Source organism: Rhinatrema bivittatum, chromosome 1, assembly GCF_901001135.1.
Source record: "Rhinatrema bivittatum chromosome 1, aRhiBiv1.1, whole genome shotgun sequence".
NCBI classification, from domain to species: domain Eukaryota; kingdom Metazoa; phylum Chordata; class Amphibia; order Gymnophiona; family Rhinatrematidae; genus Rhinatrema; species Rhinatrema bivittatum.
This window is the reverse complement of record NC_042615.1, coordinates 323,343,541-323,370,363: the sequence shown is the minus strand read 5'-3', so window position 1 is coordinate 323,370,363 and position 26,823 is coordinate 323,343,541. Positions and strand designations below refer to the sequence as shown.

The 26,823-nt window shown below is 41.2% G+C and overlaps 1 protein-coding gene across 1 annotated transcript in view; it reads left to right on the top strand.

Annotated features, from left to right (window-relative positions):
- Positions 1 to 2,330: 2,330 nt before the first annotated feature.
- GRID2 (glutamate ionotropic receptor delta type subunit 2) overlaps positions 2,331 to 26,823 on the top strand; it is a 2,300,191-nt gene continuing 2,275,698 nt past the window's right edge. The window contains exons 1-2 of the mRNA XM_029609341.1: positions 2,331 to 2,337; positions 2,793 to 2,948. Coding sequence (XP_029465201.1) covers positions 2,331 to 2,337; positions 2,793 to 2,948 — 163 coding nt within the window. The remainder of the gene's footprint in view (positions 2,338 to 2,792; positions 2,949 to 26,823) is intronic.

The window sequence follows — 26,823 nt, the reverse complement described above, 5'->3', positions numbered from 1 at the left end:
CCAGAGGCAGGCACAACATAAAATAAAGGTTAGGGGGGGTTAGGTAGGGCTGGGGGGGGCGGGTTAAGTAGGGGAAGGGAGGGGAAGGTGGGGGGGGCGGAGGGAACGAGTAAAGCCAGCGGGTCTCCCCAAGGGCTCGGCATGTGCAAGGAGCACTATTGTGCACCCCTTGTGTGCGCTGACCACGGATTTTATGACATGCATGCGGCTGCTCGCGCATATGATAAAATCGGGCATACATTTGTGTGCACCGGGTTGCGCGCACAAATGTACACCCGCGCTTAGGGTGTACATAGCGCAGACTCTAATTATAGTTCATTTGAAAATATGATTTCAATATAAATCATGTTTTATGGATTATGTTGTACATTTATTTTTATTAATATTTGGTTTTGTATTTGAGCAGACATCTAAAATTGTGGGGGGGGGGGGGGGGGTTCACTTGATGTACAAAATGAAAACATCAATGCATCATATAAAATATTAAGGTGTAAGATTACTAGAATACCCAATATATTGATGAAGAAATTACTGTTATTATCAACTACGATTCATGGGTAAAAGTTATTTACTTAAACAGATTTTACTGACTTCAGAGGATTGAAAACAGCGTCCATTTTTAATATAGAATTTTATCTCAGCATCCTCAGTTCCTGCTGAAGTAGAATCTGTTCAAACAACAAACTGTGGATAGAGCACTAACATTAGTACTACTTAAGGGGGCAATTTTCAAATGTATGTGGTTAGTTACAAAGCTCGTGAGTACTTTTCCCCACAAACTTTGCACCATTCCTCACAAGGAAAGTAACCAAGGGAAGTACTTTTCTCCACATATTTTTACAAAAACAGTTTAAAACCAAAGAAAAATTTGCAAAATTGAAACATAAATAATTTAATGGACCAATGATTAAAAAGACCTGCAGCAGTAAAAATTACAAGTTACATACTTACAAGCCTTGAGTAGCATGAAGGTCCAATATATACATATAAAGATATGACAAAATGATTTTCATATAATAATAACGCTACACAAAAATTGTAAAAAACTTTATTGATACAATGGGATTTATCATAAGCCTTGGGAGACCCCATTTTCTTTCTTTCTTTCTTTTTTTTTTATGTTTGATTTGTTGTTGTTTTTTTTACATGACTAAACAAATCAAACATTCCATGAACTAAAATTTGTGGAATAAAAACCTCCTGAAAATGAACCAAAAAGTGAAAAAGAATGTATTATCCTTGCATATCCCTAATGTGCTTGGGAGGAATATGAACTGTAGATTCTAGTGGTGAGTTTATGGGGGCCAGCTGAAATGGTAGTGGTAATTATTTTTGGAAATAACCAAATTTTATTCAACCACTATAGAGAACAGAGCTTCACTTTCCAGATTTCAATGTATGTTGTATGCGCGTATTTCTCTGAATCTGTGAGAACATGAAATATTCAGCCTCTTAACTTGATATGCTGCTAGGTATTCTATGACCTATTGTCTTCAATTGAGTTTATTGAAAGTCATTGGAAAATTATAAGAAACAAGGAATTCTGGGCATATTTACCTGATCTATAATGCAGTCAGGATATCATAACATATCATGACATTTTTAGTTCTTCCATGTCACTAAAATACTTGTTCTGTGCTTTATTTGGCTTCTGATTTTTATATTTCATATACAGTTTACATTTAATGACATACACATATTGGGCCAGATTTTCAAAGGGTTACACGTGTGCCAAGCCTATTTTACATAGGCCCGGTGACGCGCATATGTCCCGGGGGCTTTGTGAAAGGGGCGGGGGTGGGACCAAGGCCTCTGGCACAGCGACCGTGCCAGGGGATCATAAGCCGGCACTCGTCCGCCGCGCGCAACCTACACCTGCCCGGAAGCAGGTGCACCTTATTAAACAAAGGTGAGGTGGGGTTTTAGATAGGGCTGGGAGGCAGGTTAGGTAGGGGAAGGGAGGGGAAGGTACGGGGGCGGAGGGAATGGGGAAAGCCATTGGGGCTCCCCTAGAGTTTGGAGTGCGCAAGGTGCACAAGTGTGCACCCCCTTGCACGTGCCAACCCTGGATTTTATAACATGCACGTGGCTGCGCACACATGTTATAAAATCGGGCATACATTTGTGCGCGCCGGGTTGAGCGCACAAATGTATGCCCGCGCGTACCTCTTAAAATCCAGTCCATTATGAATTCAAATTTATTTTGACTGAGTAATTCAGTACCTAAGTTGCACTGATTAAGACACGGAGAGGTAGTTTTCTAATTCTTGGGTGGGGGGTGGGTGAGTGGTTAATGTAGCTGAATAGATATCAGATCTCTTCTTTTCCATATGAAATGTACCATAGGGGAAAGTAGCTGTTATCTTTACTGAATACTCATTTATTGGAACTATAAAATAAATCTTTCTTGATCAAGTCACACAATGTATTTCAATATATTTTAGTATAATGAGCCACTTATCAGATTTTTTTATGCACATTACATAATTTCCATTCTTCAAACACCATAAATTATAACACTCTAAATAGCAGTACAAACCTTTGGATTAGACTGTATGCTTATTGAGACAAAAAAGAGGCCATAATTGCTAGGTGCCCCTCCATTTACTATTGCTCCTGACTTTAACCAAATTTTCAAAATGAATGTCTAGCCATTCCAGTCTTTATTTCACAGCATCAATTCAAGTTTTGTTGTTTAGCACGGTTAATGCCTTGATGGCTGTTTTGCAGCAGCCCTTTTGCTCCTTCTTCAAGCTGCTGAATCTTTAATAAACAATATTTCTTCTTTCCAGGGGCAATTTTTGATGAATCTGCCAAAAAGGATGACGAAGTGTTTCGCTTGGCAGTTGCCGACCTTAACCAGAATGAAGAAATCTTGCAAACAGAAAAAATCACATTTTCAGTGACATTTGTAGATGGAAACAACCCTTTTCAGGCAGTCCAGGAAGGTAGGATTTGAAATAACTTTTTTACTGTGGTATGAAAACTCAGTATAGAGACATGCATAACTTACCTCGGCATAGCACAGCACTAAAAGTGTAAGTTGCTGAGGCCATTGATCTTATATCATTGGTTTAAATAACCTATGAATATTGTCTTTTGATCATGCCTTTTATTACTTAGAAATACTGTATACATTTCATAATTGGGTGTTTATTTGCCCTGAATAAATGAGTCAACACACTGAAATATAAAGAATCCAATATTCATGCTATAATGCAATATTTGAAACTCATATTGAGATTTCTGATGAAATTTATCTGATGAAAAACCTTAATAAGATGTTGAGACATTTTGATTTGACTTGATGTATTCATTTCTGCCTCACCTTTCCACCCAAGGCCTTGTACAGCTAAAAGAAAAAAAAAGGTAAAATTTAAAAATAAAATAAATTAATTGATCAATAAAACAAAAAAATACAACAACCAAAATAAGAATCATACTAACAGTGTGTGAAAATGCTTCAATAAATATATCAGCAAACATCATTAAATATAACAACATTAAAACAGTATCCATATCAATAGTAGATACAATTCCTCTTAAAAATAAAACACTAATCCCGGTGTGGAGACTCATTTATTTTTGTACCTTACTCTGGTTTTTCAGCATTTATCAATATTTCAAATGGACTTTTTAAAAACTAGTTTTGACTCTTTGTTTTTTGACTTTGTCATTTGGCAACAATTTTGCTACAGTATATGCATGAGGTTTTCTTTCTTGGCAAAATAATTTTTCTTAAAAATGTTTGAATGTTTAAAACTTTAATATTGTTTTAAAAATAGACTTATTTCCTCTGACAAACATAGCTTTATCTGATAGCTTGCCGGGGACGGAGTCCGGGCGGTGGCGTTATCTTCGGTGGTGCTATTGGGTGCAAAAGCCGGCAGCGATAACACCACAGTGGTGCGATTGCTGCTGGCTTTCTCAGGCCCGCCCCCCCCCCCCCCCCCCCCCCCCCCCCCCCCCCCCAGTTACCACTGGATTCACCATTCTCTGCGAGAATGGAAAATCCAGGCCTAAGTTTGGATAATGGTAACCATAAAACTGGATTAAATAGTTATTTTGAATAGAAGCATATTTACATACAGAATATAAAATGAGATATCTAATTAATCAAATACTAAGTTGAGTGTATTTCAGAGACAGTTCTAGCTCTCATACATTCAATGAGCCATATTCACTGTTACCTAGGAGATTTATCAGTACATCTTTTCATTATATGTGTGTAGTTTCACTTGTAAGGATGTTAAGAAATCCATGGTTGTTCTCAGATTTACCATGTCAGGGACCACAGGATTTACTGGAGGCATAGTAAATCTTCTGTAGTCAGTAATGGCGACACAATTAATATTGATATCTATTATTTTTTTGCTAGATGGCATTGTACAAATAGATGTGCATCATAACACAATCATTCAAATAAATAAATAATTTGGGTGCTTACAATAAGATATCATGTAATATCAACAAACCTCCATGTGTACTGATGCCTTGCTTTTATTTATAACATTTCCTGCTGACAAGATGAATCACTATTTATGAATTTTGTCTGGGTCAAAACCCTCTAGCTGAAAAGGTTAAAAAGACCTTCCAGGTCCTCATGAATCCTGAATAGTAAGAACAAAATATAACTCCAGGCCGCAGATCTCACCTTTATCTACTGCATGTTGGATGACAAGTGATGCACAAGGGAAAACTAACAGGAAACTGTGCTCTATTCATCTGTATTTTTACCCTGTAGACTATGGGTATACTTCAGTGCGGACACTGCTAAGCTTCTGATTTTATGTTCATCATTAATGCTGGCTGATTCAGTTCCAGGCAGATGCCTGCACTTCACTCTGGCAAAAATCTTACGCATTTCAAAGATAAGCTCTTGAGTCTGCACAATCTGGTAGAGATTTAAGGGTTTGATACTGGGAATTGTGAAATACCTTTCAGAGCCAGCCCTTACACATTCCAAAATCTGTTTGGAATATACTGCTCAACCATTCGCTTTAACCATGGTACTTTTTAAGTGCATGGAGCACAGTTCGGGGCATATGGTAATCACCTACACTGCAGTGCTATATATTTTTTTTTAAATCATTTAATAAAAAATCCAATTTCTTCTCTGCAGAGAAAGTATTTCTTCCCTTCCTTCAGAACATTGTCATCCTAGGTTAATAAATCAGTGACATGATTGAAGATGTTGATTCATGAGTCAACTATTTTAGGTTTACAGCTCTAATAATTGTATGCTTTATAAAGACTATGCAGCATTCTCTCTCTGTCTAACACAAGAAGTCTTTGTATTTCACTATGCTTTGCAGTGAGGGAATTGATCATGGGTAGGACGCTGTATAGTGGTAGGATGTAGGTGTCAGCAGCTTCCATGCAAGTAAAAGAAAAGGCATATATGACTCAGAGCAAATTAAGTCCTGCAGTCTAACATCAAAGCCAACTAGAACAATTGCATTCAGCATTAAGAGACCGCACAAAGAACAACATTTCACTAGTTTTGAACTGGTTGTGCACAAGAGGGGCGATATGCTTTTACCAGTTGATATTACCAATTGCTGAAGTAGTTAACTTTGATCTCACAGAATATGCTTGCATTCTAACATGGGAGATCCCCTGTTATTTATGTGTGATATGTGTGCCATACTTATTAGGGATTCAAGAGATGAATAAAATAAAACTAGAACTTGGATTGATGTATAAACACAAAATAAATACCTTATAATGTGTGTATGGGGAAAGCCCCTGATAAATGAGAGCCAGACTTTATTCTTTTGAGTATTGCTCAACAGCAATCCAAACATTGCCATGTTTCTAACTTCGATTCTGTAATTGTATAGGTTTTAGAGGGCAAGATTTTATTCATAATCTTATGTTTTTGCCAGCATTCTATAATTTTCCACTAACACCTGTGATTGGCCTGCAATAACTTCTTAACATGGTTAGAGTAGATTCAGGGTCCCTATCCAGCTATTCCCTTGATTACTTGTAGTTGGGCAGCAGGTACCACTTTCATATACCACAAGCAGTTCTATTCTACTCAAAAATAGTCCTGAATTGGAATTTGAACCATGCAGTTATTCTAGTTATAGCTGTATCAAGCGGACTATTAAGCAAATACATAAGCATTTTTTTCACTTTCTGTACATCTCTATCCCAAACCCCCTCTCAGCTGAGATGTTAAGGCTGAGTATCAAATTGCTGATGGTTTTCCAATAAATAGGATTAAAAGTTTGTGTGTGAATTAGAGAGGAGGTGGACAATTTAAAGAGGAGCAGTGTGTAATTGGGTAGAATATCTGAGTGAATGAATAAAGGTAAGGGAGGCAAAAAAGCTATCATATTGTGTTTTTCCAGTTTCCCTATACATGTACCTCTTCTACATCCATTCACTCTAACCTACTCCTTCCTTCCTTTCCATTTCCTTCTTGATATCTCCTCCTTTTTCCTCTCCTTTCTTCCCTTCTGATCTTTTCCTACCCCATCCTTTCTCAGTGTAATTATGTTTTAAGCTACCTAAAATTGGCTCTTTCTTTTCCACTCTCATCAAGTCAGTCATGTATTCTCCTTCTATCAAGCAGCAGATACATGCTTCACCATGCGCTCATGACCACCTCCTTCCAGTGGTCAATATCTATTGAGAGTGAATACGTCATGCTTGAATAGAAATTAAGATCTTTATCAGCAATTGTGGCTGTCAGGAACATACCATGGAATACTTATTGATCCAATTCTAGGTTCAGAAGTACAAATGATGTATTATAGTATGATGTATTATAGTATTATAATTCAGCAACCTCTGGATCAGTTGGGTTCAACATCTCAGGGTAAAATAGTTGCCGCTCTATTGATATAATATACAGATACAAGAAGAAAAAGATTGTATATACTTCCTCCTTTCTCCAGTTGCCAAATATCAGCTCTCTCTCTTTCAGGAGGTTTCTATCTACAAGTGTAAGAATGGGAGACTGTTTCCTAATGCAAGAGCATTCCATGACATGGAAGATACATGGCACAAGTGCTTTCAATTCATTGCTTAAAAAATGCTTATAGCATATTTCAGAGGGACTACAGAGTTTGCTAAATTGAACAGCACTGAACGAGTCTGTGGAGTGGATTTTTGTTGCTGTTATACAAAACATATATGGGCCATATTCATAATTCAGTTGGTCTCTCATCTTGCTTCCATATCTGACTAGCAATGTGGCACTGAGAATTGCATTTTCTGATAAGGAGGCGTGCATTGAATAAACCATTAAAATTGTGCAGTGAATGAATTAAAGTAATAACATTACCCAAATTATTTCATTTGATTGGTAGGGTAAACATGTAAGAGTTTACTTTATAATTCAGACTGTTAAACCTACTATTAAGAGCTGATTTCATTATAGTTTTCATGGGATGCTTATTTTCATAAAATCACGCTATCAACAACCCACTATATGTTTTAAAGTATGATTAACATAAAGGAAGTAAATTAAAAAATTGGGGTATTGCCATAATAAAAAGTATGTGTGTTTAAGTGTATAAATTACTATATGTTTAGATTAGAAGTCACTGAAAATTGAAGAATTTTGGAAAACAATGTCATAATTGCATATCTATACTTCAAGAGCTTTCAAATTGACTAATTGAAATTAGAAAAGAAATAAAGGAGAAGTTCACTGAGGAAAAGGAAAGAATGACAGAGATAATAACAAATGATTGTGTAGATGTCAACCCCTTTTTAAAGGATCAAGTACCATGCAGTAGCTTCTCCTTTCTAACAAAAAACATGCAGTGTATAAAAGAAAATATATCTAAAGTATCTAGCTATTTATATCTATATGTATAGTTCTATATTTTGGAATGTGCATTCATTTGAAATTAAATAGGAAATGAAACCCAGAGGCTGGGTTTTGTCACTGAGGCCATTATCCTAGGACCAAGCCCAGGCCCAGGTACAGGCCAAATGCTGGGGCTGGATCCCAATTCAAAACTCTAAGGGGCAAATTTTAAAAGCCCTACGCGCGCCAAGCCTATTTTGCATAGGCCCGGTGACACGCGCAAGCCCCCGGGATGCGCATATGTCCCGGGGCTTGAAAAAAGGAGCGGGGCGGGGCCAAAGGCGTCCCTAGGGCCGCTAGGCCGAGGGATCGCACACCGGCACTTGGCCGGTGTGCACAACCTACTCTCAACTTGCTAAATAAAGGTTAGAGGGGGGTTTAGGTAGGGCTGGGGGGCAGGTTAGGTAGGGGAAGGGAGGGGAAGGTGGGGGTGGCGGAAGGAAAGTTCCCTCCGAGGCTGCTCCAATTTCGTAGCGGCCTCGGAGGGAACAGGGAAAGCCATCGGGGCGCCCTTGGTCCATAGAGTGGATGCCAATGCTGGGGCCTCAAATTAGGCCCAGGTCCAGAGGCCAGGTACCATTACCAGGGCCCTAATATCAGCCTATGCCAAGGCCCATGCCAGGAGACCAGGGACAAGGCCTCCAGTCGTCTTCTTCCTCAATCAATGCCCTTTTCAAAATGGCACCCTCCTCTTGGAGGACAATCCAAACTAATGTGGCAACCCCCTGGTGAGGTCTAGATACCTACCCATATATTTTCCAGCTTAGTAGAAGGAACACCATTCTTACACAGCCCCTCCGCTTGAGGTTGTCTGTGATTGGTGGTTTCAGTCTCCTTGAGGGGGACTAGAAGCAGGAGCACATGTGGTCAGTTTGATTTAGTTTTCAAGGAATAAGAAGCTAATTTTGGTTACCCTAGTGTTGACTGAGGCCTACTTACGCCATTCAAACCTTCCCATGTTCACTGAGGAGATCCTTAGCTGTGCATTTCCTGCCTGTAAGGGTATGCTTCATTTTTAAGAGAGTCTATATAAGAGTTGGCTATTTTTTACTGCAATTTTTCAAAATGCAATATGCCAGAGAACATACAAAGCATATCAATATAAGTAACTATACCAATAATCAAAATAAAAAGTATTTCTCTCCTAGTCCTAAATAAACACAAAGGAAAAAGTAGGGGGTAGAGACCGAAAATTAAGGCATTACTTCAAATGTAGGAATAAATCAAATGAGAGACAATTTTTTCTATTTGAAACTAAGATTTGGCTATTTTTGAGGGTTGACTGGTGTGAAACTTTGGACTTGTTAGTGAAGGCCATTTACCTGGATCTGAAAGACAGGTGCTGGAGACCAGTGAGCCATCCTTCTAGATCAGAGAAGAGGAAAGAGCAGTGATAGCATCACAACAGAAAGATATTTTTTGATTGAAGAAGTTTTCCCCTTTATTTATTGTGAAGAGGGTTTGATCCACCCCTCCTTACTGGGAAGTTGAGCTGGATAGATAGTTTCCTGTCCTATATCAGATTTCTTCTCTACAGAGGTCACTTTAGGAGGTTGAAGAGAAAAGTAGCAAGAGTTTTGGAGACCCCCAACTGGATCGCCAACCCAAGGGAAAAGAACATAGGCTGGGTGAAAAGACTGAAGATTGGAATTCAGAAAGGCTTTTTCCAGGATTCAGGGGATTCCCCACAATTAAGATTTCCCTAACCCACTCGTACAGTTTGAGCACTGAGAGAAGAAGTGATAAGCTTCACTCCAGGAAATTGAGAAACATATTTATTCAATAGGCATGTACAGCAGGAAAATATTTGTTTCATTTTAAAATTTGCTTCATGAGGACCCTAATTAGTTTCTTTAGTTTAAAAAAAAATGTTTTTTTTATTTAGTTTTGTTTTTGTTTGCCAGTAAAGTCAGTGGGGGAAGCATTACAGGTTGTTTTCAGCCTATATTGGGCTCCAGAATAGGGGTTTTCTAATCAATTGTCTTAAATCTTGTTGGAAGAAATCAACAGAAGGGGGAAAGAGCTCCAAGGTATCTAGAAAGATTAAGGAGACTGGAAAGTGGCACCAAAAGTGGCAGGAAGATCCTACGACTCCATAAAGGGGCAAAGGGATACCAGCATTGGCAAGATTTCACCAAGACACTGTAGGAGGAGCAAAGAAGCAGAAACAGTAGGAAGAATACTACAAAGCTCCAAAAGAGGGCACCAGCAGCAGTGTCATGAACCCTTGATGGCATCTCAGGTGACAAACTGGCACCAAACGTGGCATTAGCATCCTAAGACAGCATGAAGGAGGAATATAGCAGAAAAGATGGAAGTAAAACCCCCCAAGGCAGGCACAGATAAAGGGGCCAAGCAGCACAAGGAATGTCTTTAAGGATGGAGGGTACATTGAGAGGTGCAAAGCAGCTCCCCCAGATTGACAAATTGTTAGCTCTGGATACAACAGCAAAGTACAGTGGCAAAGCCTGGGCATGGAAGTAAGGCTGAGTGGCACAAAGAATCCCCAAGGTGCAGGGTGGAATTTAGATTTTCTTGGAGAATGGGTTTGCCAAATATAAAGATTATTTTCACATTTACTACGTCACATTGATTTCTCTAATTATTGTGGAATGGATTTCCAGGAAAGTATTTAGGCCTGCTTTATCTAGAGAACATGTCCCTCCTCATTGAGCTGAGCTGAGCTAAGTTTCTGGTTTTACATGAAATCTCTGGCATTACTCTGTTATCACATTCAGAACAGTGAAATGGTTATGCTTGAGCATCTTTTGTCTTCTGCCAGTATTTTCTCCTTCAGAATGAGGGTTTTTTTGGGGGTAAAAATACTTCCTATATTCTAACTTGAACATTGTCAATTTGGTACTTCCTCATGTATTGGTTTTACCTGAGTTCCCTCTTACTCCTTTAATCTTTTATGCCATCTTTTGTCTTGTACCAGCAGTTCTTCCTCTGAATGAGGGCTTTGTTGGAGAAACTACCCCAGTCTAATAAAAAAATTCAAAAGGGTAGGAGAACCAGGCTAAGGATGTTGGAGGAAAGAAAGATCCATTGAACAAATGTTGGACTTTGGTAATGAAAACTGTGTCTTTTTTCTTTTTTTTTTTTACTTCTTTCAAATGTTTGTTCTGTGGACAAAAACACCCCAGTATAACAAACTAAGAAGAGAGCAAATGTGGGAAAAACCATCACCAGGCTACATAGAGGTTAACAACAATATTATGGCAGGTTGACATGTGACAGCAAGTTCTTTATGGTGGTATGGCAGCTGGGGGTGGGTGGGTAGGTAGGTATGAGGCTGCTTTTGTCTTTTTTTCACTGTCCTGTTATCATCTCTGTATGCCAGTTTCTTTGGAATAGAGTTGGCTCCTACTACCTTAGTAGTCCAGAAGAAATCGCTCTTCAGTTTCGATGCAGAACTACTTTTTGGGTTCTTGCTGGCAGTGCCAGTGTCAACCTGGACAATTGTGGACACATTTATATGTACTTCATCTGCTCTTCCTTTCTGTATCCCTGATAAAATTGTTTTTAAGTCACTGAGGATGAGAAGATTACAACGATTTAATAGTTTGCAATGGTGTTGTAATGCCCAGATCGTGTCGACACTGCTGTGTGGAGAACACAGAGAAACTGCTGCAATGAGTGTCACTCTATCTGCTCTATAATACTTCTCTGACAGGCTTCACAATACAGCCTGTTATGCTCTACTCTCTGCCCTGCCCTCACTACTCACTTATGCCCACTGTCCACACTGTGCCCGCTGCCAGGCAAACAGAGAATAAATGACTGATCTCAAGTGTACCTAAGGCTTCAATCTTCAGAAATGAAAAACAACAGCAATTGCAAACGAAGCGACAAAAATTTGCTACGAGACCCACATTTTCTGGTGCAGCACTGCCTCATTGCTGTCTTCTTTTGTGAAGGGAAGTCGCTGGCAAAGTGAGGCTGTAAAATATGCTGCAGCAAAAAACTTATGCAAGAACTCAGAAAGCTCAGAGCTGTGCTTGCACACAGACAATGTCTTGAAAAGCATTGCAGAACATATCTTTGACATACTCAGTCCTTCAAGGTCAGTGCTACTGTACCCAGCTCCCAGTGATAGGTCAGACTGGCAAATGCTTTGCTGTGATGTCATTCCTCTCATCTCCTTGACAACATGCCCCGCCCCCCTTCTCTGCACTGTATCGGGTTCTAACTGTACACTTGGGCCTGTTGCTTTCCTATGATTTCTACGAGTCCATCGTCTATAATGGCTTATAGAAATCATTCTATTTTAAACTAATGAAACAAATAGGATTCATTTAAGTCAGGGGACCCTTTTAATTCATTTCAGCATCCCCAGAAAGAAAGAAATTAGCCCCTGTTCTTTTCATTTTTGAATTTCATTTGAAACTAATGCACATGCCTAATATTCAGAGGAAGCGAGACTTTATAAAGTACCCTCTTGTTCTGAATGGACACTGAACTTTTTGAAGAACCAGTAAAATTTATTTTGAAACACCCCGCCCCCCCCCCCCCCCCCCACTGCAGTGCCCTGCCTGTTTGTCCCAGCAGCAGCACATCATAGCCACAGAGAAAAAGGCACATCACCTCCTGAGCCAAGAAGGACTGCCTTCATGCCCATAGAAAGAATCCACTCCTTGGGATACATGAGAGGGGAGATAGATGTATTGAGGACGGCCCCAGATATATTTGAAGGCCCTAGGGGAGCTAGCAAACCCCTGAACAAAGGGTTACACTGATAACTCTCCAATATCTTCCTTCAGAGCGGAGAGTGCCATTTTGCAATTACCCCGCGCAGTTAGGGTTGGTGTATGTTTCTGGCCCAGGCACTATTTCAAGGGGTGGGAGAGATGAGGCGCAGCGGGACCTAGGAAGACCTGTTTCATTATTTTCTTGTTTTCTTTTCTTTTTTTTTTCTTTTTAATGTTTATTCCATTTCTGCACACTACAGAACTAAGAAAAAAAAAATAAATGAAATGATTCCTGGGAGGGAAAAGAAACAAAATGAAAAAGAAAAACAGATGTTTCTGCACATTCCTACTCCCTATATCTATATATCTAGAGAGAGAGAGAGAGTTAGAGTGAGAGATTAGAATATCTAGGAAATGATGATCCTGTCACTGTAGAAAGTGAAGATCATCCACTGCATGTTTAAGTAGTGAGCTTATCGTGGAGAACAGATAAAAATGCCTGGACATATATGACACCTATTTTCAAATGGATTTGCCCAGGTATATTTTTTTTTTAAGTATCTGGAAAAGCCCCAAGATTTACATTTTCTGCCCCTCTAATTGGTTAAATTTTATTAAGTATGTCATTACCCAGATACATTGTATCTGTGTATTTCCAGGGTATTCCAGATCTAAATTATCCAAATAACTCTGATATACAGAGCAATCCTAAAGTTATCCAGGTACATGTTCCTGGATAACTTTAACCTCAGCTGGTTATATCTAGAATATAGCTTAAATAAAAATAATAAACAAAGAATTGATTTTGGGCAAGAAGCCCTGATAACCCTCCCATCAGCCTCTAAAATACGTAAAATTCTGTCGAGAGATAGCATCCAATCCTCCCCCACCTCCCAACCTCCCAACATAAAAATAAAATTATGGCTTTTAGGGTTCCATGGCGCACCTTGCCTCCACAATATTTAAATTACAATCCTTGTTCTGGAGCCCGTCCAGCCCATTCAGAAAGACTCTGACAGCAATGTCCAGCACAACTTTATGCAGATAACTTTATCCATGTAGATTCAGTAAGATAGCTAAAGCTATCCAGGTAGAAATGGATATTCAGAAACAACTTAGGGGGTCATTTATCAAAATGTGGTAAGGTGTTTTTGCACGCCTTAAGGGCTTATCGCATGAGAAAAGCCCCGTTAACGCATGCAAAAACACCTTTCATGCATGTGATAGCACCATATTGTATGGTGTGATGCAAATCTGAAAAGAGGAGGAGTTAGGGGTGAGAGTGGGCTGGGTTTGCCAGTCTGTGAAATGGTATTGAACAGTTTAATGCTGATTTTAACTACACCTTTTTCAGCAGTGTTAAGCTGTGTGATAGCTTGTGTTATGGGGTGGCAAGGTGTTAGTGCATTTTGTGATGTCTCCTGAAAGGCCTGCTTTTGTAGGTTTGAAGCTCCCAGTGCACCAGCCAAACTAGCTTAGGGAGAGAGAGAGAGCACCTAGCCATAATGTCTGCTCTCTAGATAGGTATTTGTATCCCTATGGGAGGCCCACCTGGTAACTCAAGGTGAGGTTTAGGTATTAGTGTAGGGTGTTGGGGGCCACTTTGACATTCAACGTGAGACGTACGAACAGAACAGTGGTCTCTTGTGAAGATTTGATGACCTTCAGAGTGAGGAAACTCACCCAAAGATAATATTTGTGCAAGGTTCTCACAACTAAGTTGATGGACACTCTACCTGGGGTAACATCAAGCTAGGTGAAGAGAACCTTGCACAAATCTCATCTTTGGATGAGTTTCCTCTCTCTGTAGGTCATCAAATCTTCACAAGAGACCAACAGGTATGGCACTTATCGCAAAGTATGAAAATGTTATCGCAATTTGCGCTAACTTAGCTCTTTGCATAGGTAATTAGCTCAAATTGCGATAAACTGTATATTAGCATAAAACACACCCCTTTTGCTATCGTATTCGATACTTATCGCATTTTGATAAATCCAGGCCTTAGCCAGATACTTTTGGATTTATCCAGCTAAGTGGTGCCACTAAATATTCAGTTACAGTCAGCAGGAACCATTTAGCCAGATGAGTAACTTATTCAGCTTAGGGGGTCATTTTCCAAAGCGATCGCACGCGATCACTAAATGTGGGCAGCGTCAAGACCGGAAGAGGAGGAGTTTGGGTGGCACCGGGTAGGACGCCATGAAGATGTTGCTGATGGCAAAAGGTAAGCTTCCTTATCGCTGCCAGTTATTGCAGGACCGCCCCCCGCTTTGCCCCCCTGCACCACGTGATTCACGCCACTGCGGTGTTTTAGTAAATCTAGGCCTAAGTTCTTAGTCAGATAACTCAGGGACAGGGAATAGGCAGATTGGAGAGGAGTCCACTTAGCTGGTTAAGTTATCCAGCTAACTCTGGTCGAGTCACCGAGCTGTCCTAAAGTTAGCCAGATAAAGTTATTCTTCTAACTTTAAGATAGTCTGATATATTCAGCAGCACTGCTATGTCATTGAATATCCCAGCTAAGATAGCTGGACTAGTGTATTTGGCTAACTTGCCAAGTTGTACAGCGGCTCAATATGGATCCTATAAAGACTTCTCCCACTAAATGTTCAGCTAAATTTATATGGCTACATTTATGTGGATAGACTTGGGGCTCACTGGCCCCCAAATATAGACCTGTTATATTTCCTATACATATTTGTGTGTTTCCATTGTGCTTCAGGTAAAATTTGCTTGAGGGAGCAGTTCTTCATTTTTTCTACTTCATCCATTTCTTTGTACACTAAGCTAATGTCTTGAAAACGTGCTGAGCAATGTCCATTTCTCTCCTGAATCCATCATATTAAATCATTATAGTTTCCACTGGGTTTTTACATTTCAGTTAGCTTTGAACGACTATTATAGAGAAAGATAGGGCCAATAATTTTTGGAAAGGAGGAAAGAATACACAATCAGTTTCATAGTGCAGATTGTTAAAGATTTTTCCTTTTTATTTCCAGGCACCAATTCATGGGTTTAAATTATTATATGCAATATATGCTGGGTTATTGTCTTGAAGACTGCTACAGACATTCAGTGAACAGTTTTAGAAATATATATCATCTGATTTATACTCACAAAACAATAAAGTTTCTTACAGTCTTCAAAGTTCTTTCTTTTCAGTCAACTCTCCTTATAGAAACAAAAGATAGTTGCATTCAATTGCCTGGAAGAAGAATAGGATATAATTTTCTTCATGTTTTTGTTGCAGACTTTCTGTAAGTGAGCAGAAGTAAAAAAAAAATAGGTAGGACTTGTTGTGCTGTGTGTCAGACATTGACACTGCTTGAAAGCACCAACCCTGCCATTATTTTGATAGAGGCAATGAGAAGGAACGTATACCTCCAATAGAATATGGATAAAAACTTCACATTTAAACATTTTCATTTTGTGTTGAATTAGGGCACCAGTTCTGAGTTTTCTTCCTTAAAAGCTAACATTCTGTTAAGACATTTGCATCTAATTTTGAAATATCACTATAGGCAAGAATAGCAATGAGCAATTCTATGTTATGTGTGTGGGAAAATCTTTAATTTGTAGGTGTATATTTTTGTTTTCATGTTTTGGTGTGTGCATATTTTGTGTTTGTGGGGGTATGCTTGTATGTGTGTATATATTGTGATTTTGTGTGTTTTTGCATTTATTTATTAAATTTGTTTTGGGCCCAATCTAATTAATGCTTCTGGCATTGCACAATATGGAATTTCCTTTCCATGGATAACAATAACATAAAACAAAAACTTATACACAAGCAAAACATACAGGGGCAGATTTTCAAAGGGTTATGTGCGTAAGATACAGGCGTAACCCCCGAAAAGCTGCCCCTTCCATCCCCTGCGCACGCCGAGCCTATCTTGCATAGGCGCGGCGGCACGCACAAGCCCCGGGATGTGGGTAAGTCCCGGGGATTTCCTGGGGGGCATGCCAGGGGCATGTCGCAGCCAGCATGTCATCAGGGGCATTCCGTGGGCGAGGTCGCGGGCGTGGTTCTGGCCCAGGGGCATTCCGGGGGTGTGGCCATGGCCTCCGGACCAGCCCCCGGACCGGAACATGGCACGCCGGCAGCCAGCCGGCGCGTGTAAGTTATGCCTGCCTCGGGCAGGCACAACTTGTAAAATAAAGGTGGGGGGGAATTCATTAGGGCTGGGGGGTGGGTTAGATAGGGGAAGGTGAGGGTGGCCAGAAGGAAAGTTCCCTCCGAGGCTGCTCCGATTTTGGGTTGCGCGAACAAATCTACTCCCACGCACACCTTTTAAAATCTACCCCACATTGTGCAATATAGACAAACTATTTACTTAATTATTATTAGTATCATAGACAGTAAAACAGATTTTAGAGATGTCAAAGATCTCAGATTCAATAAAGAAGATTCAAACAATTAATATATTTGCAGAAAATAAAAACATAGAGGGTCATTTACTAAGCATTTTTCCCATAGACACATAATGGGAGAAAACCTGTTCCAGAAAATACAGGTAATACACCCCCTCGACTTTCAATCCTTTAACATACCCCCTGGCCCCTCACTAGCAAACCAGAAGTCTCAGCCCTTAAACCTCAGGTGTTATCTAGGAATGGAGCCTTGCCCACTACTAGGGATGTGAATGGTATTTCTGACGACTGAAAATATCGTACGATATTTTCAAAGTAGTCAGAAATCAGGGGCTCCCCAAAACCGATTGGAAAACCCCACAAAATTGTTCGTGGGGTTCTCTTATCATTTTGGGGGAGGGCGGGAAAAACGGCACACAAAAACAATCCCTAAACCCACCCTGACCCTTTAAAACATCTTCCTTAGCTTCCCCCACCCTCTCAACCCCCCCAAAATGTTTTAAATTACCTGGTGGTCCAGTGGTGGTCCCGGGAGCGATCTCCCGCTCTCGGGCCGTTGGCTGCCACTAATAAAAATGTCGCCGATGGCCCTTTGCCCTTACCATGTGACAGGGTATCCATGCCATTGGCCGGCCCCTGTCACATGGTAAGAGCACTGGATGGCCCGCGCCATTTTTAAAGATGGCATTGGCCATCCAGTGCTCCTACCATGTGACAGGGGCCAGCCAATGGCATGGATACCCTGTCACATGGTAGGGGCAAAGGGCCATCGGCGACATTTTTATTAGTGGCAGCCGACGGCCCGAGAGCGGGAGATCGCTCCCGGGACCACCAGGTAATTTAAAATGTTTTGGGCAGGTTGGGAGGGTGGGGGGAAGCTAAGGGAGCTGTTTTGAAGGGTCGGGTGGGTTTTTTGTTTATCGGCTCAGGCGCAGCCGATTAAAAAAAAAAAACCCCAAAAAAAAAACCTGATCGGGCCGCACGAAAAAAAATTCACGATGTGAATTGGAACCGGAATCGGAACCAATTCTGGTTCTGATTCACATCTCTACCCACTACTATGTTATTGATGGCAGGCTGAGACTTTACCCCCCCCCCCCCCCCCCCCCCCCCCCCAGCCTTGAACAAAATACCTGCAGTCTATGTAGGCTGAAAATTACCTCTTTAAGGAACAACTGTCAAAATGTGGGCAGTGGCATTCTGAATAACCTGCAAAGAGCAGAGGTATTTCATTGGAATCTCCTTTAACAACTTACTACCATAGGGGGTTATTTTCTAACCCCATCGCATACGATAGCTAAATCGGGGAGGAGTCGGGGCAGCGTCAGCACCAGAAGAAGAAGAGTCGAGGCGGCAGCAGGTGGACGCTATTGGGTGCGAAAGCCGGCAGCAATAACACCGCGGAGATGCAATCGCTGCCAGCTTTCGCAGGCCTGCCCCGCACTTCGCCCCCCTGCCCCCCTGTTACTGCATGATTCAAAGAGCTCTGCGCCATAGGAAAATCCAGGCCGTAGTCTAGGAATGTAGTAATGAGTGAATGGATAAACCTAATCAGATCCTTCTCATATAGAAAAGGTATGAACTGAAAAGTTTCAATTGCATAAAGTTGACCTGACATACCTGGTTGATGTGGGCTTTCCAAGTAAGGCCACTATGAGGAGTATTTCTAGGTAATGGGCTTAGGCTTTAACTGTAATTTCTAAATCCTTATTTGAGGAAAAGAGTACTTTTCTAGCAGGTCACATTGGCTAAAGTCCACTTTGAAAAGTACATGGACATACACTCACAAATTTACACTTGCTTCTAGATTTATGTGTCTACTTTCAAACATAGAATTTATGCTCATGCTTTCATTCTCCCCTCCAACTCCGTCCCTGCCACCACAACCAGCAGAACGCCTAATGCGAGCACAGATAAAAAAAATCATATTTTGCACAGAATTTTATATGCAAAAGCCCTGATGTTTTTTCAATAGCCACGTTTCTTTCTTTTTTTTTTTATTTTTTTATTTATAACATTTTACATTTTTACACATCAAGCTATAATATCTTGAGTTTTATACAGGTTACAATTACATAGAAAACATTTCTCCAAATTATTCATTCATTATATACATAATCCCTCTCCATTTCTAAGTCTCTCTAGACACTAATAATCTAAGACTCTAAACCTGTCTTTCATGCCCATAATAAAGGGGTCCAAAATACCCAAATTCCTAATAAATCCAATATATAACATCATCATTTACTAACCTTAGGGATGTTATCTACTTATTAGTGAGAGATCATTTCACATCTAAAGAGCTCTGTTTTGTGGTACTTATGTACTAAGTTAATTACTATCTTGGACACTTCTTAATCATTGGAGGCCAAAGGGTCAGGACCATTTGAATATTCAGAAATAAAATTATTTAGGGAACAGTATCTTATTTTGCCGGAATTCACCAAGTTGGAACAAAGCCACATGCCGGTGGTAACGATTAGAGATGTGAATCGTGTCCTCGATCGTCTTAACGATCGATTTCGGCTGGGAGGGGGAGGGAATCGTATTGTTGCCATTTGGGGGGGGTAAAATATCGTGAAAAATCGTGAAAAATCGAAAAAACGTAAAATCGCAAAACCGGCACATTAAAACCCCCTAAAACCCCCCCCCGACCCTTTAAATTAAATCCCCCACCCTCCCGAACCCCCCCCCAAATGACTTAAATAACCTGCGGGTCCAGTGGCGGTCCGGAACGGCAGCGGTCCGGAACATACTCCTGCTACTGAATCTTGTTGTCTTCAGCCGGCGCCATTTTCCAAAATGGCGCCGAAAAATGGCGGCGGCCATAGACGAACACGATTGGACGGCAGGAGGTCCTTCCGGACCCCCGCTGGACTTTTGGCAAGTCTTGTGGGGGTCAGGAGGCCCCCCCCTAAGCTGGCCAAAAGTTCCTGGAGGTCCAGCGGGGGTCAGGGAGCGATTTCCCGCCGCGAATCGTTTTCGTACGGAAAATGGCGCCGGCAGGAGATCGACTGCAGGAGGTCGTTCAGCGAGGCGCCGGAACCCTCGCTGAACGACCTCCTGCAGTCGATCTCCTGCCGGCGCCATTTTCCGTACGAAAACGATTCGTGGCGGGAAATCGCTCCCTGACCCCCGCTGGACCTCCAGGAACTTTTGGCCAGCTTGGGGGGGGCCTCCTGACCCCCACAAGACTTGCCAAAAGTCCAGTGGGGGTCCGGAAGGACCTCCTGCCATCCAATCGTGTTCGTCTATGGCCGCCGCCATTTTTCGGCGCCATTTTGGAAAATGGCGCCGGCTGAAGACAACAAGATTCAGTAGCAGGAGCCCGTTCCGGACCGCTGCCGTTCCGGACCGCCGCTGGACCCGCAGGTTATTTAAGTCATTTGGGGGGGGGTTCGGGAGGGTGGGGGATTTAATTTAAAGGGTCGGGGGTGGGTTTTAGGGGGTTTTAGTGTGCCGGCTCACGATTCTAACGATTTATAACGATAAATCATTAGAATCTCTATTGTATTGTGTTCCATAACGGTTTAAGACGATATTAAAATTATCGGACGATAATTTTAATCGTCCTAAAACGATTCACATCCCTAGTAACGATACGCCACAAGGGGGCCGGTTTTATGGGTCTCTTGGATGTCACCTTTGGATGACGTCACGGTGGGAGAAAAACAGCAAAATCCTCCGTCGGGGTTGTAGAGTGCAGCCGCACCCTCTCTCTCTGTTCCTTCTCCTTTCAGCCTCCAAGAGCCACATTTCTGCATAAAACAGAGTTTTTTGCAGGTAAGTGGCTTGGAAAGCCAATCTCAGGCCACACATCTGAAAGCAACCTGATCTCCCTATTTCCAGAACTTTGATTTTAGAGTAATTTAATTACAATGAGGTAGATATTCAAAAGCTAGTTGTTTATCTAAGGTAGACGGATAGATATCTCCAGTTAACAGGTGGTATATTCAGCAGCACTGGTATGCCATTGAATATTCCCATAGAAATCACTACTTAGCCAGATTAGACCTGCTATTGAGCAGGTCTAATTTAGCAAGACAAGATATCCATCTAAGGCTTAATATTGCTACTTATCCAGATAATTTATCCGGCTAAGTAGTGCTGCTCTGATCTGCCCATTCCTTACCCACAACTAATTCAGCTAACCAGATAGCCAGATAAGTCTTATTTATCTGGCATCTGAATATCAACTTCAAAATGCATTTATTTATTTATTCATTTATTTATTTACACTTCTTGTTTTCTTCATTCCTTTGCACCTCATAACAGGTTATAATATAAACATCACAAATATATTGCAAGTAATATAAATATGTAACATAAAAATATAACCCCCACAAAAATCCAAACAATCCTTTAACCTCATAACTAATTTAATAAATCAAACCAGGTAAAACATAAAATAATATGCTTAACCCAAAATGCTTGTTTAAATAGCCAGGGCTTTTCTCACTTCTGAAACTTCAAATAATGTATTTCCTCTCACACATCCATGGGGAGAAAGTTCCAAATAACTGGCACAAAACAACTAAAGTCAACTTATTGAGTAATTGTTAGTTGATCAAGCTTAAGAGAAGCAGTTACTAACAATACATGAGAGGAAGACCGCAATGAATAACCCAGTTTCTACCAGATCAGTAAACTGGCAAAATAATTTGGGCTACTTCCATGAAAGCTTTTAAAAACCATTACCAGAACTTTAAACATAATGGGGCAGATTTTCAAAGGGGTACGCATGTAAGATACGCGCGTAACCCCCGAAAAGCTGCCCCTTCCACTCCCTGCGCGCGCCGAGCCTATGTTGCATAGGCTTGGAGGCGCAAGCAAGCCTCGGGATGCACATAAGTCCCGGGGCTTTCCTGGGGGGACATGTTGGGGGCATGTTGGGGGCGTGTCTCTGCTGGCACATCATCGGGGGCTTTCCGGGGGCGGGGCTGTGGGCATTCCGGGGGCATGGACATGGCCTCTGGACCAGCCTCCGGACCAAAACATGGCACACCGGTCTGCGCAAGTTACGCCTGCCTCAGGCAGGCATAACTTTTGAAATAAAGATAGGGGGGGAATTAGTTAGGGCCGGGGGGCGGGTTAGTTAGGGGAAGGAAAGGGAAGGTGGGGGGCACAGGAAAGAAAGTTCCCTCCGAGGCCGCACCAATTTTGCAGTGGCCTCGGAGGGAATGGAGGCAGACTGCGCGGCTCAGCGCAGTCTGCCTCCGTGCCCAGCCTTGCACGTGCTGACCCCGGATTTTAAAAGATATGCGCGGCTACGCCGGTTGCGCGAACAAAAGTATGCGCGCGCGTACTTTTTAAAAATCTGCCCCAGTCTGAATACTACAAGGAACTCATGAATTTCCTTTAAGACTACACTAATAGGATCTCCCGTGTTATTCTTTATAGTTATTAGTCTTGCTGTTATGTTTTGCAAAAGTTGTAATCGCTTTAAACCAGTATTTCTCAACCACCAAATCATGGACTGACACCACTTCCTGAAAGTATTTCTGTGGTCCACAGAATAATGATAATTGCATAATAACAATTGTAGGAGGATGAAGAGGAAGCAAGACCTGCTCTGCATCTGTACACACTGCAGTATACCCTATACCACATCTAGCATAGACTTTTCCTAACCCTCTTTTCCACCGCCCTTCCCCAAGGGCCATTTTATTTTCCAGTTGGGGCTAGTCCTTGGGCTTAGTCCCAGGGCCTGAGTGTAGAACAGTCTCATACAAGCTTGTTAACCTTCAGCTGTGGTTGCTCCCCATCAATAAAACACTAAAAATCAACATTTTACCTAAAGCACTTATACTCACAAGCAGGCTCAAGCCATCCCACACACTCATCACATCCCACCATAATCAAAGAGACAAACATTTCATGAAAACTAATATCTCAAAATCTCAAAAATAGAGAAGTATTTCTATCCCAACCTTAAGCCATTTCTCTTTACTCAATATCAGCGTCTTGTGAATTGGAGTTTATGGCTATTTGCTAATCTCTTTACCAACTGGTATATTTTCCTAGGTCTAAATATTCTGCTAGGTGTAGCTGCTCAGTTCTATTTAGCCCCTTTAACTGCTTCCTGATATTTCCGCAAATGCAGGCAACATGCATCCTGATTAATGATAGATCTATCTTTCTGCTGCTTTCTCTCATGATGGCACAGCCCATTGTTTTTACAAACTTAATTCTGGATGATATCAGGGTGCTTGTTTCCAGATACCCATCTGCACAACTCATTGTGAAGCCACACAATCTGCTACTGCTTTAAGATTTCCAACTATCAACCTGCTCTTCTAGTGACTCATTTGGTAAAGAGAGAAGGATTCTAGTCAGTCAGTCAAAGTTTGACATACTTGAGGCCATCCATTCTTTGATCTTGGAAATACATTGCTCAAGTTTTTTTCCTATTCAGTATTCTCTCTAATTTATCCAGACAAAATGACAAATACAATTATGACAAATGCAATTTTATTTCATCAACATATATCAGATAATTTACAAGTTCTGACAATGACATTTCCCAGAAAGTGAAAATAAATGATAAATAAAAAGGGCAAAATCACTGAGCCGAGGGACATTCCCCTTTGTAATCTCCAATGACCAGAAATGATTTATCCCAAAGAAACTAATTGTTGTCCATAATTAAGAAAAGAAATAAGCAAGCTCAATTCAATTCAGTATTTTGACACCAATCTGCAGCAAACATTCAGTAAGAATGGCATGATCTATCATGTCAAATGCCATGGAAAATCAAGTGATATTACCACTGTATTTGTACTTTATCTATATTCAGATACAGATCATCTTTTAGATAAATTAAAGAAGTTTTTGCTCCATAATCTTCTTTGAAAACCTGACTGGTAACTATTCCAAAGCTCCGCTGTGAGAGAGCATTCCTGAGTTGTAAATAAATAAATAACTCTGTTACCTTGCTTAAAAAATGTGACGGTAGGGGATAGTTGATATAATTATGAAGATCAAGGTGTTTCTGACTGAAGCTATGTTTAACACCTCTGCAATTTAATCTTCTCTCAAAGAAGTGTTGACTATTTCCAATAATTCTTGTTGCTATCCCTGGCTTGCATTTTTAAATAGCAACATGGGGTAGGGATCTAAGGGGCTACTTGAAGCATTTAGCACTGGGTCAGAATTTTATGTGTCTCTCTATCTCTATCAATACATATGTGTGTGTGTGTGTGTGTGTGTGTGTGTGTATATATATATATATATATATATATATATATATGTGTGTGTGTGTGTGTGTGTGTGTGTATGTATTCGGGCTTCATTTTCGGCCCGTCGCGGGAAATATATTTCCCGCTTTGGGCCTTTGAAATTCAGGGGGACCTGAATTTCGTATTAGTCCGCACTAACTCCCATTAGTGCGTGCTAACTTTTTAATTTTAGCGCGGACTAACAGAGAGTTAGTGTACACTAACCCGAAAACAATTTTTTCCTGAAATTTTGTGAAAAATGTATTTGGGATTTGTTATCCCCGAAACAAGATGAATGAGAATATTTTGTTGAAATTGTCTAATTCATCCTGAATGAATGCACATCCCTAATATATATATATATATATAAACAAGTATATACATGCGAGTATGTATATATATATATATATATATATATATATATATATATATATATATACACATATACACACACACACGTATATACTTGTGTGTATATATGAATACACACACACACATATATATATGTATTTACATGTAAAATAAATTGACAGTGAAAATAAAGTATACAAATAAATGTCCTCAAAATATAGCAAAGTAAGCAACTGAAGAAGATACAAGAAATGTGTTAATACTTCTATTTATAAATGGATGAAAAAGCTATTTCATAATCTTGTTTGCAATGTCATACTACAATGATGCCTGTCAAGCATATTAAGAATTTTAATCATTACTGGTGTAAAAAACATCCAAAAACAACTTTAGAAATGAAATCTATTAACTTGGCATGCACGCTTGTGAAGTGTAATTTCTCATAGAACCCAATGGTTTCTATGAGAAACCTCACTTCAGGGAGATTAAAACTTTTCTTGAAACATCTGTGCTGTCTTGATCATGAAGGAGCAAAACTAAGCAGTCTTACAGGTGAATTTTCAAAGGAGTTACGTGTGTAAATGTAACACAATGTGGGCAGTGCATAATGGCTGCACCCATTTATCCCACCCTCTTTCCCAGTCCCTCCCTTTGACCCTTACCATGCCCATAATAATCCACTATCACGCCGCTTAAGTTCAAAGGTTGGTTTTATTGTTGGTTAAGTAATGGCTGCAGCCCAAACATAGCATTGCAAGTTTTTGCACAATAATACATATAACATCATAACGTAACCCAATCAAACAACATTCTTTAACCTAAGGCTAATATAGGGTGAACTCCTGGTGACCAGCGCCCCACTAGCAAGTAATGAGCCAGCATTGCCGCTGGAGAATGTGGGTAACCCCGGCCCTAGAAGCCGTGATAACGCCGCAGACACCCGGCTGTAGTAGCCACAGTGTCGTCAGGATGGGGCATTCCGCAACCTGACCGTGGAAGTCAGGGTTTTTTGGTCGAACTCCCTCAGTGCCCCCTTTCATGCCCCCACCCTCTTGGCTGTTGAAGCGTCGAGGGTCAGGGTCCTAACCTGTTAGGCCGCCGGCCTGCTCATAGCCTGCCTGTTCCCATGCTCCCGGGCTGCTGGCCCCTGCCAAGGCCTGAAGTATAACCACTATAGGCCTAGCTAACATGCTGGTCACCATGTCACGGGCCCCGCAGAGCCATGGGACCCCCCCCACCAGCTTGGTTTTGGCCCTGGTAGCAGAACCACTTACCATGGGTCCCCCCCACCAGCTTGGCTGCAGCCATTTTCCAAAATGACTTTGATAATGACCTGCAGATCGGTGTTAAATATATTCCATCCAATATCTGACAATTGCGCCCCATCTGGTCTGAACAAACCTGGACTCTCATCTAGCAATTCGTGTTTAGTACACAACCCTTTTACAGTGGGCATAAATTTTCAGGCCTATCTATTGATTTTCTTTCTAGCTCGTTCTATTGCTTGATGAGACCTCTCACCCCTCCAAACCCTCCTGGGGGTGATACAGGACCGGACGATTACTGACTGTGGGAACATGTTAGCCAAACTGAGCAAATCTTTTTGTATTTTTTGTATAAACTGTACACTACAAGTTGATGTCAGGTCATTTCCTCCCAGAGGTATGATTATCGCCAAAGGTGATACGTTGCATTTTCCCATGTCGAGGACAGTCGGCATCAGCTGGTCCCATCTCATCCCCAGGGTCCCTTTCCATACCAATGAGATCCGGTGAGCCGCCATGCCTTGTCCTCCCTCAGGCCACTCTAGGACCCTCCTATGTGCCCATCGCACATAAGAGTGCCCTTTTATCCATATGAAGCGCATTTGTGTTCCTCGGTCTGCCAACAGATAAATGGTGTTAACAACTATTTCTTAAAATACTCATCCGGATTTACATACAACCTGAACCTTCCAGATCACCATCTGCCGATGGACATTATCTCCCTTGCCTGCAGATATAACTCAGCTGCTGTGGTGCCAGCTCCTATACGAAATGAGTGTGTTGCATACCCTGCAACATCAGCTCCTACCAGCTGCAGGGACAAACGCAGAAGCTTACTATACTGGTACCTCGTTACTGGGCTACCATCCGCGTGCACCAATAATTTGCCACTGCAAAGCAGGTGCCGTTCCAAATAAGTTCTTCTGCAATGGACAGGGCATGAGTCCTCACCGTACCATTCTCGAAGGACTATCCTAGCCCCACTTCCTATTTTGGCCGTTTTAGATCTGCGGATGCATAGTTTTAGTTTGTGTTTGATAACGACATCCGCTCTCTGCAGGCTACAAGTGACTGGCCTGGTGCCTGATTGTTCTGTCAG